Source organism: the organism of the source record quoted next, unplaced genomic scaffold (assembly GCF_019419815.1).
Source record: "Pyrus x bretschneideri cultivar Hongxiangsu unplaced genomic scaffold, Pyrus_bretschneideri_v1 Contig48, whole genome shotgun sequence".
Lineage (NCBI taxonomy): Eukaryota > Viridiplantae > Streptophyta > Magnoliopsida > Rosales > Rosaceae > Pyrus > Pyrus x bretschneideri.
This window is the reverse complement of record NW_025999785.1, coordinates 36,808-53,246: the sequence shown is the minus strand read 5'-3', so window position 1 is coordinate 53,246 and position 16,439 is coordinate 36,808. Positions and strand designations below refer to the sequence as shown.

The 16,439-nt window shown below is 38.0% G+C and overlaps 4 protein-coding genes across 5 annotated transcripts; 2 read left to right on the top strand and 2 right to left on the bottom strand.

The window, feature by feature from the left end:
• Positions 1–1,000: 1,000 nt before the first annotated feature.
• On the bottom strand, positions 1,001–2,952 carry LOC103932468 (acyl carrier protein 2, mitochondrial-like). The gene is made up of 2 exons (XM_009342089.3): positions 2,694–2,952; positions 1,001–1,474 (listed from the first exon to the last, which is right to left on the bottom strand). The coding sequence occupies exons 1-2, from the start codon at positions 2,916–2,918 to the stop codon at positions 1,298–1,300; spliced, it is 402 nt and encodes a 133-aa protein (XP_009340364.2). The 5' UTR covers positions 2,919–2,952; the 3' UTR covers positions 1,001–1,297.
• An 858-nt stretch (positions 2,953–3,810) lies between these two features.
• LOC103951842 (peptide chain release factor PrfB1, chloroplastic) lies at positions 3,811–7,114 on the bottom strand. Its single transcript, XM_009363308.3, has 7 exons — positions 6,800–7,114; positions 6,342–6,401; positions 6,001–6,221; positions 5,519–5,722; positions 4,926–5,141; positions 4,465–4,651; positions 3,811–4,218 (listed from the first exon to the last, which is right to left on the bottom strand). The coding sequence occupies exons 1-7, from the start codon at positions 6,975–6,977 to the stop codon at positions 3,914–3,916; spliced, it is 1,371 nt and encodes a 456-aa protein (XP_009361583.2). The 5' UTR covers positions 6,978–7,114; the 3' UTR covers positions 3,811–3,913.
• A 324-nt stretch (positions 7,115–7,438) lies between these two features.
• Positions 7,439–9,058, top strand: LOC125469942 (60S ribosomal protein L38-like). The gene is made up of 3 exons (XM_048568189.1): positions 7,439–7,589; positions 8,405–8,588; positions 8,832–9,058. Exons 1-3 carry the CDS (start codon positions 7,587–7,589, stop codon positions 8,852–8,854), a joined length of 210 nt encoding a protein of 69 aa, XP_048424146.1. The 5' UTR covers positions 7,439–7,586; the 3' UTR covers positions 8,855–9,058.
• Positions 9,059–9,195: 137 nt separating this feature from the next.
• On the top strand, positions 9,196–14,506 carry LOC125469940 (phospholipase A(1) LCAT3-like). 2 transcript variants are annotated; one of them, XM_048568188.1, is made up of 11 exons: positions 9,196–10,090; positions 10,686–10,777; positions 10,873–11,000; positions 11,166–11,301; positions 11,409–11,460; positions 11,712–11,812; positions 12,447–12,551; positions 12,903–13,060; positions 13,449–13,503; positions 13,989–14,042; positions 14,187–14,506. In XM_048568188.1, exons 1-11 carry the CDS (start codon positions 9,862–9,864, stop codon positions 14,358–14,360), a joined length of 1,284 nt encoding a protein of 427 aa, XP_048424145.1. In that variant the 5' UTR covers positions 9,196–9,861; the 3' UTR covers positions 14,361–14,506. The 2 variants fall into 2 exon arrangements, with proteins under 2 accessions (XP_048424145.1, XP_048424144.1); XM_048568187.1 differs by having other exon boundaries at positions 12,372–12,551.
• The last annotated feature ends 1,933 nt before the right edge of the window (positions 14,507–16,439 follow it).

Genomic DNA, 16,439 nt, shown 5'->3' with positions numbered 1-16,439 from the left:
CCTCTCTCTGGATGCAGTGATTGCATTGAGATGAACTTGATGCATATCTAGTAAGAGGGAGAAAGACGAGCTCCTTGGAAAATAATGTCCTTAATTTATCACCACTGAACTGCATTTTTCATTTGGCAGCCAAACACTATACCATAGTATTAAAAGCGCTTCTGTGCAATGTAGAAGCACCTATTTAGGTGCTTGTCAAACAACACATTGCTTTTTCATAGAAGCGCTACGAACAAGTGCTACTGACAAAATACTAGTGAGTAAAAACGCTTTATTGAGTAAAACTTTCAAACAAGCCGGCACCAAGCCAAGCCAAGCCAAAATGTATAATTGTAAATGTTGTGGAAGAAGAAGGGCATTCCTTTCCTGGTATGTTTGTGTTGACTCGACATTCAAAGTCATCTCCCAGCCAAAACCAGTGTAGTCTGTGAGGCTGGGCCACTCGCTGTTGCGTAGTCTCGGCCAATAAAAGAGAAGAAGAGAGACTGTGGACAGTGGAATAAGGGGGCCCATAATTGAAACGTAAATGAATGAGACGACGACGGACGCCAGCATGGACTTTCAGTCTTCTTCCCCCTCTATCTTGGACCATCTTGTGATATTTACTTACATGGCACGGCCACACCTCAGCGTTTCATGTCAATGATACGACATGATGAACGCAGACTAATGGCTTCATTCCTTTCGCACATTCATTCATTTGCATAAAAACTAGACCGTGTTATGATTGATTGCTAACATGGAAGGAAAACTAATGTGTAATTATGCCATTGCCTAGAGGAGTCGGCTTAAAGAACTAGAGGAGAAGCAGGCGTGCCCAAGACAACAGAATAAAAACTAGAGCGAACAATGTTGATGAAAATTAATCAACACTAATCCTAGGATAAAAGCATACACATACACAACCATGATATTATACTACATCTACATCCAATGAATTAGCACAACCATTGAAAGGCAAACCAGCAATATAGTACAAACTAGGTACTCGAGTCGAGGATAAGAGCAAAAGCCACAGATAAAACGTCAACGATAATGTAATCACATAAGACTGTAATTTTGTTAAGCAATAAACTGGATTGCTTTTATTTGAACAAAACAAAAATGAAACAATCAAAGAGTTGTTTTCAACACACTTTCCATAAAACTGGAACCGAAACACTCAAGTTTTGAACATACCAAAAATAGGCACCTTTATAAAATGGAGGGAAACAAGGTGTGAGGATCCAAAAGTTCTAACAGCTAAATCCTTGCGGGGAACAGGAGAAAATTAACAATGGAGCTTCATGCCCTTCCCCTACTTCGCCTGAGGGTGAGAAGAAATAAAGTCCACAGCCTGACCAATTGACTTGATCTTGTCAGCTTCATTATCGGGGATCTCAAACCCAAACTCCTCTTCCAGAGCCATCACAATCTCCACAGAATCTAAACTATCTAACCCCAGATCACTTTCAAAATGAGCATTTGGTGTAACCTACTCAAAAAAGAAAAACAGTGCATAGGAGATTAGATTATTTAAATATAATGAAAACACACTAACAAAATGGCCATATAAACGAAATCAGTATGAAATGTGAACGGAAAGGAACATGTACATAGAATTTCTGAGGTCAGTTGCGTATACATATATATTTGGATATAAAGAACGTCACATTTATTGTGATTTAAGTTCAAGGTGAAACATGCCATAAATGAAGGTGTGCATACATTAACATTAGAAAAGAAAAGGGAAAAGAACGGCTGAGGTTTGGTAATCACAACCACAGACAGATAAAAGCCAATTCACTTTTTGGTATCTCATATCCCAGCACTGGATGTCACTATCCGTCGGACTTTGGGACATTCACCATATATTGGTTACAACATGTAAGCCCCAACTCAAGCAAAACAATAACAAATACAAACAAGAAGGGGTCACATTGTTGTAGTTCAGACATTAATCCCATACAGAAACTCATGTAAAAGCAAAATAGAGGAATCCATTCAATTCTTTGTGTAAGGTCAAAGAAGAAAGACAAAAAGAATGTTTATGAAATATCAAACATTTACAACTTCTAAATAACATGCAAATACCAGAGATCAAACCCATCTTTATCAACAATGTTAGTCAATATTGTAATATTTGTGATTAAGTATATATTCCGGGAGGGCTATAGTTATCTCTGCCCGCATAGCTATTCTAGTTTAATGATGAAATATCTGATTCTCGAGGCCTCCAGTAATCCCGGAGGACCAAAAACTGCAATTTATAAAGAATATCTATCTGCGAAGCACTGAATAAGAAAACAAACACAACAAAGCTCCATTGCAAAATTTGAGCAAAATTAAGGCGAAATTTTTCTCTGCCTGTGCACTTTAGTTTGTCATGAAAACAATAGTGTGTAAAAATTGAATAATCAATGAGCCACTGCTGATGCATTGGAAGAACCATCATCCCAAAATGTTTACAAACCCAAATAGCAATATTTCAATCCGATTCCACATATAGGCGTACATTTCATGACCCAACGTTTGACATTACCAAAACCCTAATAATTCAATAGAACGGATCTTAGAATCAACTCCTCGATCACAAAATGATCTTCTTTTACAACAACAACAATCAAATAATTACTAGTTCAACCTTGCAATTCATTAGGAAATCGTTTCCATAAAACTTCAATTCCATTTTCTGAGAAAATCGGAGGTTATACCTTGGAAGGATCGACCTTCTGGAAGTTCTTGACAACGGAGACGACCCGATCGGTGACCTCAGACTTGTCGAGGAAGGTGCCCCTGACCTCCTCGGAGAAGAGACGGCGTCGGATAGCGGCAAAGGGGGATAGGAAGAGAGGGGCGGTGGAGCTAGGGTTCGAAGGCACGGTTTGAACTTGCACTCTCAGGTGCTTGAGTAGTAAGTTCCTCGCAGCCACCGCCATTGAGAGCCGTTTCTTCACTCGCCTCTACTGCTGCTTAGCTACAGTATACCAGTCGGTTCTACTGAATGAAGGAATGATACGAGAGGAAGGGGCGAGAGAGAGGAATGCCCTTTTCTGTTGTGTTGAGTGGGACCGGCAGAGAAGGAGAGAGCGTGTCAGACGTCGTCGTTTTTGTATTAACGTTGATTGGGTAAATGTGAGCTTTTCAGAGAGATAAAAACTTTCACCCTCCCTCCAAAGTCCAGACCCAAATTAAAGTTGGATTGGGCCGGAAAGGCAACCGAACAAGTAAGCAGCGGTATAACTGAACCGAACCCGATTTACCGCCAGCAGTAACTAATCTACTAGTATAGTCCTTCAATCCTTCCATCCTGCCTGGAGTGGAGGGGTGGAATGCTGAAGCGGTGTTGGAAGAAAAGTGAAGATGGCGGTGGTGGTGGTGGTGATGGTCTTCATTTCTCTGTTTCTGTTTGTTTTTCTAGCAGTCAAATTTGCCACACCGGCTGCTTGTAATGTACTTGGTGCGGTACATGCCAAGTATTGGTAATTGGCTCATGGACCAGGTGGTTTCTGTACCTCTCCGGTTTACTTGCGAGTTGCGAGTAGCATGAGTTTCCCTTTCTTTTTTGTCCCTTGCCTGCATTTCTCACACTGACTTGGAGTTGCTGGTTTTATACAATTTCTAGATTGGTGAGAATCGAGTCGAAGCAGCAGCACGCAAGGGCAACACTTACTCATTGAGCTTACTGTTTGGGAGAAACAAGGCATCATGGATCTTTTGATCTGGAGCTCTATCTTATCGTGTTTGGTTTAGCAGCAAGCATGAGCGATGTGAATGGGACTGAAAGGATACTCAGAAGGTTTAGTAGACAAATTTTGCTCAACACAAGTATAACATCGAAACTATGTCAGCAGAAAACATACAAATCATATTTAGTATTTACAATTCAAGCATTATGCAGATCATTAAGAATTAATTAATTACATCCTCTACTTTAATTAGCTACAGTCGCAGTCACTTTCATACTGTATTTGTACTTCAGGTAAGCTTTTATGTACGGCTCCAAATCACCATCCATTACCGAAGTGATATCCGATGTCTCGTGTCCCGTCCTTACGTCCTTGACGAGTTTGTATGGATGGAACACGTAGTTTCTTATTTGTTGGCCCCACTCTGCCTTCACCACATCTCCTCGTATTTGCTTAATTTCCGACGCCCTTTGTTCCTCGGCAATCACTAGCAGCTTGGCTTTCAACCTGGCTAGAGCCTTGATCTTGTTTGCAAGCTGGGATCTCTCCTCTGCATCGTAGTAGTCAAGAAAATAGATGTCATCACAAAGCTCGCATACTTCTTCATTATACTACACAATTCCAAAATGATAGCACAGTAGCTCCACACAGCGGATGCAAAATCAAAACGGAGCCAGAAACTTACATTCTTACGAAATCTACAAACAAAATTTTGAAAATATTTATTTGATGCAATGACGAGAGAAATAATTTCCAATGGTGAAAACCAACAAAGAAATTATGGGGCTAATGAAACCTGTGCAGCGAACAGTAACACCAGTGGGGATGTGAGTAATCCGGACAGCACTTTCAATTTTGTTCACATTCTGGCCTCCTTTTCCGCCTGCCCTTGAAAAACTTATGTCCAGGTCCTCTTCAGGTAATTCAACTTTCAAGGACTCCTCAGGTAGAAGTGGCATGACGTCAACACCAGAGAAACTTGTCTGCACATAACATCAAGTTAGAACACACAGTATAGGATATGTTGTGTTAACTCTGTCTCCCTCCCATTCGCCCCCCGCCCCCACCCAACACACACACACACAGTTACACTTTCAGTAGTAATTTTTAAGAAACTAGTTATGCACCTAACGCTGTTCAACTTAACAAACTTGACGTGTGTCAGCTCTCCACATATGGAAAACCCTCTTCCCTCATAATCAGTTTCTGTAATTAAATGTTCCGTAATTCATAGTTTACCAGAAGGTTCGCCCATACCTGGCGGAGACCTTTGGCATTGAAAGGGGACTGCCTTACAATGCGGTGTGTTCCTTTCTCCCCCGACAAATACCCATAAGCATAACGGCCTTCTACTTCAATTGTCGCCGACTTAATTCCAGCTTCCTCTCCCTGGGATTTCTCAACTACTCGTGTCTTGTATCTCTGCTTTTCTGCCCACCTCACATACATTCTGAGTAACATTTCGGCCCAATCCTGCACTGAGAATTATCAAAGGTTTTATACAAGAAAAACATAAGCATGTAATAAAGAGGCTAACAAAACCACAGAACTGAATAGAAGTCAACACAAAGAATGAATAGTGGATGGTAATGGTGAATTCAGTAATTGCTGAAACAAAAGCCTCACTATCCCCATGCAGTATTCTCAAAATAAACTACTTTTGGCCAGGTATGAATGAGATAGATGTGTCTTAATTCTAAAAGAAATTCATTCATGAGAAATGCAATATGTTTTATTGTAATGGCGTTACAGCACCTACATATGCATCTCACAGAATCTAAAACTCCCATCGAACTTATAAGACCCATAAAGAACTAGTCGCTCTTGCTTTGCACATATTTTCTAATTACCTGTGCATCAGTACCTCCAGCACCGGCAGTAATAAAGATAACAGCACCTTCTTTGTCGTAAGGCCCAGAAAGAAGTTGAGTTAACTCAAACCTATCCATCCCCTTGTTCAATTCCTTGATGATACTGGCGGCCTCTTCAAGAAGTCCATGATCTATGGAGTCCATCTCTTCAGTAAGCTTGACTATTGTTTCTACATCTTCAACCTGCATTGAATGAATTTGATTCACAATGCAATTTAAGAGGAGCTCACTTTCTGATATTCAATATTTGTAAATGATATACGTATGCAGAGTAAATTAGCAAAAGATCTCCTACTAGACAGTATCATTTTGTACTCCTAATAAAACTGCCCACGTCATATCACCGTATCACACTTCAAGCACAACCAATTATCCAGAAAAACAACGACGTTGCCATGTCACCCCAAAGAAACGATGCGAAAACAATATTCTAAACAGAATTAAAGAAATTGGGCAAAGACCTGTGATTTAAACTCGTTCAGCAATTTTATCCTGTCTTTGACATCAGTCAGGGCCGAAAGGTTTTCTTGAGCCTTAGCTCGATCATCCCAAAAGGTGGTATCAGCTGCTTTCAATTCTAAATCGGCTACTTCTTGTTCTAACTTGTGCAGACAAGCAGAGTCCCTTATCTCCTTGACGCGTATAGCAGCAGTTTCTACATCCTTTCTTAAGAAATAAAAATCTGTGAGACAATAGAAGAAATTACAACATTGTCACTGATTGATGTGCAAATGAAAGTAGCACCATCCTACACCAAGCATGCTCTCATTCAAATCAAACTTGGAAAACACTCAAAACGGACCTTGCATTGCCCATTCTTTTGCTTCGGTGCTCACTTGGCTCTCCGGCGTCGCCAGTAAAACTGAGTCAAACCAAACATCAAATTCAATTCGGCATTCATTCTCTACAGTACATAAACAATAAAGACATCAAATAAAAAGTGTTTTGCTTTCGGTAACGACCTGTGAAATGCACCACCTTAAAACCGTCAAACTCGAATTTTTCAAAGACGAAGCATGGGAAATCAAAGCAAGTATACCAGAAGCCCAAAACAGAAAATTAAAGAATTTCAATTATCTTATAGTCACATGAATAAATAACTGGAAAGTGGAAACCCATCAAATTAATGAGATATGTAAAACCAATTGCAAATTTGCAATCACACACTCGCAAAAACGGAAAAATAGAACAACCCCAATATATTATCCCATAAATAAATTGCACCATAAAGCTCAAGGAATGGAAACGCAAAGAGAGAACCTGCAGGACGAAGCGGATAAGAGGTAGAAAGCTTTGCAGATAAAGGGAAAGTGTAGGAGGGTAAACGGCAAGGAGAAACAGTGGCCTTTTGCAGTAACAGTGGCAGCTTAGTAATTAGAGGCTTGGAGGGGCACAAGATGGCCGTTGAGCTGCACACAGGTCGAAGATGACGCTCCATAGCTGCTGTGTTGCTGATACAAGAAGTTCAAGCTCTGCAAAAAACCAACATATTTTTATGACTCCATTTGGATGGATAACAAAGAAAACCCGCCTAGCTTGTACGCTGTGGGTGACGTGTGGTGGTGTTCGGGACCAAATTGCAATAACAAGTCTCTCTAGTTTACTTGAATTTTCACATTCTTTCCTGTAGGTAACTACTTTTGTTTACATTTTCATCCTCCTAGTTTCGTTTTGATTACGCTTACTCCGAATTGTTTACATTTTCTTCCCTCCTTTCACCAATATCCAAATGAAAAAAAAAAATTCCAACAAAAATATAAAAAAATCAAGAGAATATCAAACGGGCTCAGAAGTTTGCACAGATTGATAACATTTCAGCCCAATACAAGTAGAAAATGCGAAATGGGCTAAAATTGGTTCAGAACCCTATACCCATTAACCTCTTTGGACATCACAAAAAAAGCCCTAAGGACAAAACCGGCATAAAAAATAATTATAAAATTAGGGTTTCATCTCGTATATAGCCTCCTTGCCTCAACATCCAACTCCGACTTTCAGAGACAACTCGCAGCCTCCAGCACGCAGCAAGCAACAAGCAAAAAGCAAAATGGTACGTTTGTTTTCACCCTTACTTGTGCGCACATGTTGCTCTTCACTGGAACTTGTGGTTTTGTTGGCTAAATTTGCATGTACAAATTTGATAAGCGGAGCACTGCAGAAACCATACTTGTATATATTGAAATTGGCAGTGGAAGGAAATGCATATTTGATACCGAATCCACTAATATACTGTGGTGTGTATCTATTATCATATAAATTATAGGAAAAGATGAAGTGTGTTCATCTCTTCTTTATCCTCAATTTAGATATATACAAATTTGATGCAGGTTTGCACCGTAGATGTGAACATATCATTACAGTATACTTTGTTTTAGATTTGAAGATTTTCGCTTATTAGTTTATTGGATTTTGTATTTTTTAAGATTTTTTCTCAATGCTTCTCGTTTGTTGTAAACCGTTGTACATAGTTTTGTGATTGTTTCTTAATCTCTGGTAGTCTGGTTCTAAAATTCCGTTACTAATTTTATTCTAAAATTTGAACCAGAGGGTAATATTTCGAGGTCGCAGAATAGTGTGACTTTCATTTTACTATCGATTTCGTGGTAGATGAAACACGGTGTTTTCATATGAAGCGTCTGACAGTGTTTTGTATAATACTCTTTGTTGGTGTTTTGTATCCTTCTACCAGTCTTTTATAATAATGTTAAAAAGTAATTGAGTCGCTAAGAATCTGGATCTGCTATAATTCTGTTTGAGTAATTGATAATAGATGTTGAAACATGTGAACATACGTGCCTTATTTAGATGTAAATTTCCGAATGTATATTGGTCTATAATGTTTATACTATGTGTGTGCACCAACAGCCGAAGCAGATCCATGAGATTAAGGATTTCCTTCTAACCGCAAGAAGGAAGGATGCCCGCAATGTCAAAATCAAGAGGACCAAGGATGCTGTCAAGTTCAAGGTTCGGTGCTCCAAGTACCTTTACACACTTTGTGTGTTTGATTCCGAGAAGGCCAACAAGTTGAAGCAATCTCTTCCTCCAGGTATAAATTTTTGTGATCGCTGGTGTAATTTATTATGGTGGGCAACTCATACTAGTCTATTCCTATTGTGATGTTGCCATTGTGCATGTTTTGGTTGTGGAGCACGGTGGATTCATTATTTCATCCTGCAGAATGAGTAGTTTGTGTTGAATCGGGGGACTTTCATCTGTTACTTTTTTTTTCTTTCTATAAGCTCACCCACAGTTAAAACTAATCAATTTTAAAAAAAAATTTGATTTGTAGGTTTGAACGTTCAGGATCTTTGAACCAGGATTTTGGAGTGGCTCGTCGGCACATTCTAGTGAATGTAGCAATGGAATGAAATCTAATTTTGCTTGTACTTTGAAAGATTTTTATGGCCGGATGATGTTGGTGTTAGATGTTATAACTCCGAGATGTTTGTGGTTAATGTGTGTTGACTTGAGTTAATTGTTTAGATGTTTTGGTTATGGATCCATCGGGTTTGCGTTTGCGTGATTGCGTTTGCGTTTGGAGTTTACAGCTAACAGTTTTGAAAGGAAATGGAATTGGAAACAGAAACAGCGGTGGCTACCTACATAAACATGTCGTGAGCGAATGATAAGGCGTAGAAGATGAGTAGTAATAGTAATTGTCCAATATATTGGTGGATAGGTTTGTACCTATGCGTCTCTTGTTCAAATTTTGAAATTCCTATTTCTTAAATTTTTGTGATAGATTTGAACTCTTTCCTCTCTCCTTAATAAAATAAAATGTAAAAAAAATATATAGTAGATGAGTATATGCTTCTAGGATGCCGCAGTGTGATTTTCGTTTGGCATGTGCTTCTAAGATGTCGTAGTCTGTAGTGTGTAGGACGAGTAGCATTGAGTTGAATTGGCAGTGGAGGTGCCGTGCTTGGACCGTTAGGTACAACAACTCGACCATTGAGACAAAGGAGGAAGAAGGCATAAAACAAATGCAAGAGCTTACTTCCTTCAATATTCCACTTGAAGCCATTTTTTAGCTCATTCCCAATAACGGACTCATCCATCATTTCTGCACACAACATGTGAAAGTGAAACCAAACTCAAAATTATCCTTGGCTTGAGGCTTGAGGCTTGAGGATTTGAATATTCCTTCCTTCAATATTCACTTGAAACAAATGCAAGAGCTCATTCCCAATAACGGACTCATCCATCATTTCTGCACACAACATTATACAATTACGTTCGGTACTTGTCACTTTGACTCACTCTGCATACCTTGAGCTAGAGGAGACGACAAGACAAGAGAACACGGGCAACCAATATCCATGCCAGGCCAGTGCTTCTGCCCCTGTTTCGACTTTGAACATGACAACCGCACCTCCTCTCAAACGGAGGTGGAGGTGGAGCCGGTGCTGCTGGTGTCGGGCATCGGAGGCTCCATTCTGCACTCCAGGAGGAGGAAGTTGGGCTTCGACACACGGGTCTGGGTCCGGATCTTATTGGCTGACTTGGAGTTCAAGAAGAAGCTCTGGTCTATCTACAATCCCCAAACAGGTTGCTTTCTCTATTTATATATTTTTCGAAACTGAGAACCTTGTTTTGGGTCGGTGGCAATTGGGAAACCAAACCAAAATGCATGCAGGAAAGAGAGACAAGACACTAGACAGACTAGTGTGGGATTTTGTCAATCATCTCATCTCTCACTGTTTGCTTGCTGGATTCTTCTGGGATTGGGAAGAGACCATGCATGACATGATACTTTTAGTTATTGTTAAGATTTACCGTTTCATTGCTAAGACATCTTCACTTGTATTCTACTGGGACGAGACCATGCAAACATGTTTCGACTTTCATCTATCATGTCACCATTTCATTCAAAATTTATGAGCCAAGTCAAAATTTTATTTCAAGAGCTATCATTTTCCTTCAAGATTAGTTTGTATGATCTGCTCATAAACATGAATGAAGCATCAAATCCAACCGCCACCAGGTTGGTTTCCTACCGTTTGTATCGTGGAAGATGGCTAAAACATGTTATTCTAGCTAAATTACAGATCAATTTTGCATCTGTTATCATTTTCTTACTTTTCCTTTCATGTTCTACTTCTGTGTAGAATCAGCCTCTTACTAGACTCATTTGCGTTCCCAGGTTATACAGAAACGCTAGACAAGGAAACTGAAATTGTGGTCCCAGATGACGATTACGGCCTGTATGCCATTGATATTCTGGATCCTTCCTGGGTAAGAATGATACTTGTCCCCATGGATATTTTCATAGTTTGGTTATGACATCACTGAATTAAAGCTTATTATATTATGTTTCTTCATGTTTCCAGTTTGTCAAATTGATACGTTTGAAAGAGGTGTACCAGTTCCATGATATGATTGATATGCTTGTCGAGTGTGGGTATAAGAAGGGAACCACTTTGTTTGGATACGGATATGATTTTCGACAAAGCACTAGGTAACTTTTTTTCGGCTGGTTACTGTTTTTTTCTTTTGGTGGCTAGAGTTTCTATAGTAAATGTATGCAAGCAACCATTTCTGGTATTTGAACTATCACAACAATGTCTGACAATTTGGTTCTTTGTTTCCAATAATCTGACCACCGTGGGTATTATGTTGGCAGAATTGACAAGTCAATGGAGGGTCTTAAGGTGAAACTGGAAACTGCTTACAAGGCTTCTGGGGGTAGAAAAGTAAATATAATTTCGCATTCAATGGGTGGACTGCTAGTCACATGTTTTATGTCACTCCATACTGATGTGCGCATACTTTCTCTTGGTGACTAGTTGAAGTTTATGAATTTTCATCAAAATATGGAGAAAATATAAACTCCTCTTCTCACTAGAGGCAAATCGTTCTTCGGCAGGTATTTTCAAAGTACGTGAGTAAATGGATCTGCATAGCTTGCCCTTTTCAAGGTAGTTCCTTTTATGCCATTCGTCTTCGTATTTGGACTACATAATCTTTAATGTATGTCAGCGGTACTTATTGGAATCTGTCCATTGAATCTTCTCAGGTAGCTAGAAAACCATACTATGCATTCCCTTTCAGCCTCTTTTGATTAACATCTCTTTAATCTTCTTAGACTGGGAGTCAAAGCATTTGACAATACCGCAATATTTGTGTTTTCATCCCTGATTGTTGATTATGAATTAAATTCAAATTACAGGTGCACCAGGATGCATCAATGATTCTCTCTTAACTGGATTACAGTTTGTTGAAGGCTTGGGAAGTTACTTTTTTGTATCAAGGTGGACTATGCACCAGCTGGTAATACGTTAAATTAAGCTAATTTGGCTTCATGACTGTATTTAAACTAGATAATTGGAAAGTTAATTATGCGATCATCTTTCTTGGCAACCTAGTATCTTAAATGGAAGCATGACATGCTGTGAATGAGTCTGTATATATTAGAAAATACAAATGAAAGACTAGAAGTGACAAAAAACACATGAAGGCTGAGTTTCTCTGGGAAACGCACCCTTCAGCTGATCTGATCCAATTCAATACGCTCTAACCGTGTATAAGAAAATCTCCAACATATTTCACAATGGAACCTAGAAATCACTTGGTTTAAACACTTGAACACCATAAAGAATTTCTCAATGCCGTTCTTGAAATATGTAATTGACTTGCATACCTATTTTCCTTTTTAAGGAAGTTGGGCATATCCCTCCAGCCAATCAAAATAATAAAGAAATTAATGTTCTTTATAGCATTTCATCCATAACAAGTATTTGGCTACATTTTTCAGTTCTTACTCTTTTTTATTCTACAAGATGTTGCTATTAGGAAGAACTAAACCTGAATAAATTTGTTTCTCATATAGTTGATTGAGTGTCCATCAATCTATGAGATGTTGGCAAATCCAAAATTTAATTGGAAAAGGCCGCCCGAAATTCAGGTTTGGAGGAACAAGTCTACGGATGGGGAAACCTTGGTTGATTTGGAGTCTTATGGCCCAATTGAAAGCATCCCCTTGTTTGAAGAAGCATTGAAATATAATGAGGTACCACTTTTCAGATTTTTCTTGCTACAAAACTATTTCATGTGCTTTGATTATTGAGGCATGTCTTGCTTTCTCGTGCGCTGTTGTACTGTATTTTGGAAAACAATTTTACATTTAATATAATTAAATCCAGTACTTATCAGAGCTCAAGAAGGATACACTATGCCAGCACTATAGACAACCTTATCTAGTAACACGTTTAATCATGTTGCCAATGCCAGTGGACAATAGTAGTTTCGGGATGCAATTGTTGTCCGGGTTTCGTCTCCCTGCACATTCTGATATCACCATGACTTCTCTCTCTCTCTCTTAATCAATAGCCAGAGCTTATGTCAATCTCTTTCAATGCAGCTAAATTATGATGGTGAAACGGTAGATTTGCCATTTAACTGTTCTATTCTCAGATGGGCTGCTGAGACTCGCCAAGTTTTGAACAGTGCTAAACTACCAGATAGCGTCAGCTTCTATAACGTATATGGCACATCGTTCGACACCCCTTTTGATGTTTGGTATGTAAGAGAACTACTTTATGAATTAGGAATACTTAAAAGGAATAGAAATCCAAAATAAGTAGCAGCTGGACCCATACTTAAATCAAAACAGGAAACATGTGAACAGGCTTTGCAATCCTTGGTATGACTGGTTGCTTAGTTGATACAGAGACCTTTATTATAGCACACAGGCAGAACTAAGTTTGCAATTGACTAGCAGAACTAATTTAAATGGAAATTCTCAGGGTTTGACATTGTGAAAAAAAAAAAAAAAAAAAATGGTTTGATGAATATACAATCTAGAAGGTGCACCATTCTGTTCCCTTCATAAGTTGTATCATTTCCCTATCAAGTTATGCAACTGTGAATTTGGTAGTGCATCTGACATATATATTTACTAATGCAGCTACGGTTCGGAGACAGCTCCAATTCAGGACCTGTCTGAAATATGCCATTCAATAGTGAGTTATTTACTGTTTGTGAAATCTTGAATTTTCAAAAAGTTGTGTGTGTAGGTATCCCATGGGTTCAAAGTCTTAAACAGCCTAGATCATACGTCCTTTGATTTCTGATCGCTGAAGTAGTCATTGGTCTGAAGCCTATCATAGTTAAAGAGAGTTGTACACGTGCACCTTTATTTTTGAAAATGTTAGGTCCCACGCTGTTCAACATTATCCAGACTCTGAAGCTATGATCTGCACTATTTTTATTCACCGTTACTCTCCCATTTCTTGTTATTTCCCTTACGTACATTTATACGCATCAACCCTTGACTCTTATTCCCTGTTTTGCTTGCACCTCTAACTTCTGATTAATCCAGTTGCTGCTTTATCCAGCTACTAATCAAATAGTAGCATCCAGTTTTGACAAAGATTATGTACCCCTGGGATGTTAATGCTTTTATGACCTGTCCTCTTTATGATTTACACGATTTCTTTCTTTCCAGCCTCAGTATTCTTATGTGGATGGAGATGAAACAGTTCCGGCTGAGTCAGCAAAGGTGCTCTATCCGACCTATGATCCCAGTGTTAATATATATGCTCTCTTCAATAGTTCCTGCTAAGTTTTATTTGCAAAGTATTATTATGGTTTCAGAATTTGAGCGAATTTGTTCGAACTTTCTATCTTAATTACTATCAAACAGGCGGATGGATTTGCTGCAGTGGAAAGAGTAGCAATAGCTGCAAGGCACCGTGAACTATTACGGGACAAAACAGTTTTTCAACATATCCTAAGGTGGTTGGGAGTCGAACAGAAGGTCAGCAGACATTCTAAGACATCAAGAGTTGCAGACGCCTCTTCAAATAAGCGTGCTTGAAAATTGAAGGAAATTCTGTGTTCAAATTATGACTATAATAGCACCTTAGAATTGTACTGAATACTGTGCTTTTTAGCATTATTTGTTATTTGAGTACTGTATGTATACTTGTATAGTATTCTTGGCGTGCATGTTAATTTCATTGAGTGGTGGCGTGTGATATTAAATTTAAATCACATTTACATACGCTATACTATATATGAATGAATTTTGCCACGGAAAATATGTTTTGTCGATCTTGTATTCTTGCAATTGGCCTGCAGCTGGCTAGCTACCAAGTACCAAGTGAAGGTATAGATTGTGTGTCTTTTTCATTTTCCTTTTTAACCTGAAGGACAAAAAATGAGGCCCCCCTCTCCTCCTCGCAAATTTGTAAATTGCAAGTTCTTGCACAAGTCACAGTGGTAAATATACAAATCCTTTACCCGGCTAACTAGTAGTAGATGATCAATTAAAGCTGTAAAGGGCTGATTTTGCTGATTTGAAGGTGAACCACAATGTCAAGATAACATTACACTTGATCATTCATAATTAAACACGCTAAACTAAAAACTTTGGAAGAACATCATGCAAGCTTAATTTACGCTTAATGAACTTTATTAATAATAAGAACAAGAGGCGGTAGCAATATTGTAAATAAGTTAAAGCTTGAAGGCGGAGGTAGTATTATAAAATAAGTTGAAGTTTCGTGGTGCAGGCAATTGTTTCTTAAGAAACAGTCGGTTATGAAAAAATGACTCCACCCATAGGTCAACATATTTATGCCACCAGCTCCAGACTAACTTATATACAATAATGTCACTGCCTCTTATTTTTGTCCTTATTATCAAAAAAAAAAAAAAATTATTAAAAATGTGTGAAGTCCTTTTCATTAACCTTTTTTCCTTTCGTCCTAATGAACTTCCTTAATTTCTTTTATATATAAAAATTATAATTGTGATGGTGTTTTTTATAATTTACTAAAAATTTAAGAACCACTCTTCTTTTGTTGGGTTTGCAGGAACATGTGCACTTAACGCTTGGCTCATTGCTTCATTGGTGGTGTTGTGTACTGTAATATGAAACTTTTGAGTGTAAATGTTTGCAGTGTTAAATATTAATTGCCATCCAAGTTCGTAGGGAAAAACAAGGATGGATACATTAAGCCTGCCTACCCAAATAATCAATCCAAGTATGCAACTAGGGGTAACCACGTAAAACTAGAATCTCATATATGATATATACATGTTCAGGTCAGGAGTCAAGGGGGAGGAGGTGGTTCACGTGGGAAGACAGCCACCTTCAGTCACACGCAAAAGCATGTTCCCATCCATGCTATGTCTATATATATATATATATATTTATTTATTTATTTATGTAATTGTTATTGACATTTCAAATTCTTTATTCTACATTCCAAACTTTCTATATTTAGAAAGAAAAATATACTTATGAGAAGTGTAAAATGATATTTTTTAAGTACCAATAACACTTCCCTATATATATATATATATATATATATATTTATAAATTCAAGTTCATGCATGCATGCACTTCTAAATAAATATATAGAGAGAGTATGTATTAATAATTAATTGGCACCTATATAATTACGCATGGTGAGGAAGGAAGAAGATCAACTCGGCGCCGGAGTACCAATTAGTGACAACCAACACTTAAATCCAAGATATATATAGCTGTGCTTCCAAATTCAACTTCAACCGCAAGAAATATATCTAAAGAAGCTTTAGTTATAACTTAAGGAATCCCAAGTACTTTTTAAATGAAATTTGTAAATCAAATAATGTACTTGTTGATAATCGAATTATTACTTAAACGTTGATTAACGTGCTTATTTTTTTTATTATTAATAAATTATTTAATTTACAAATTTAATTTAAAATTTTAATCTTTCGAACATTATTATTTTTTTCTTATTTTATTTATTATTATTATATTATTCAAGAGAAGACAGGGGAGAGGGATGTGGAACGAAGAGATGGTGCATGGTAATGGTGTGGTCAAAGGTCAAAAAGGTTTGAATCCCAAACACAGTTTTTATTTATTTACTGGCTAGGGTTTGGAGTTTCGATGTGAATT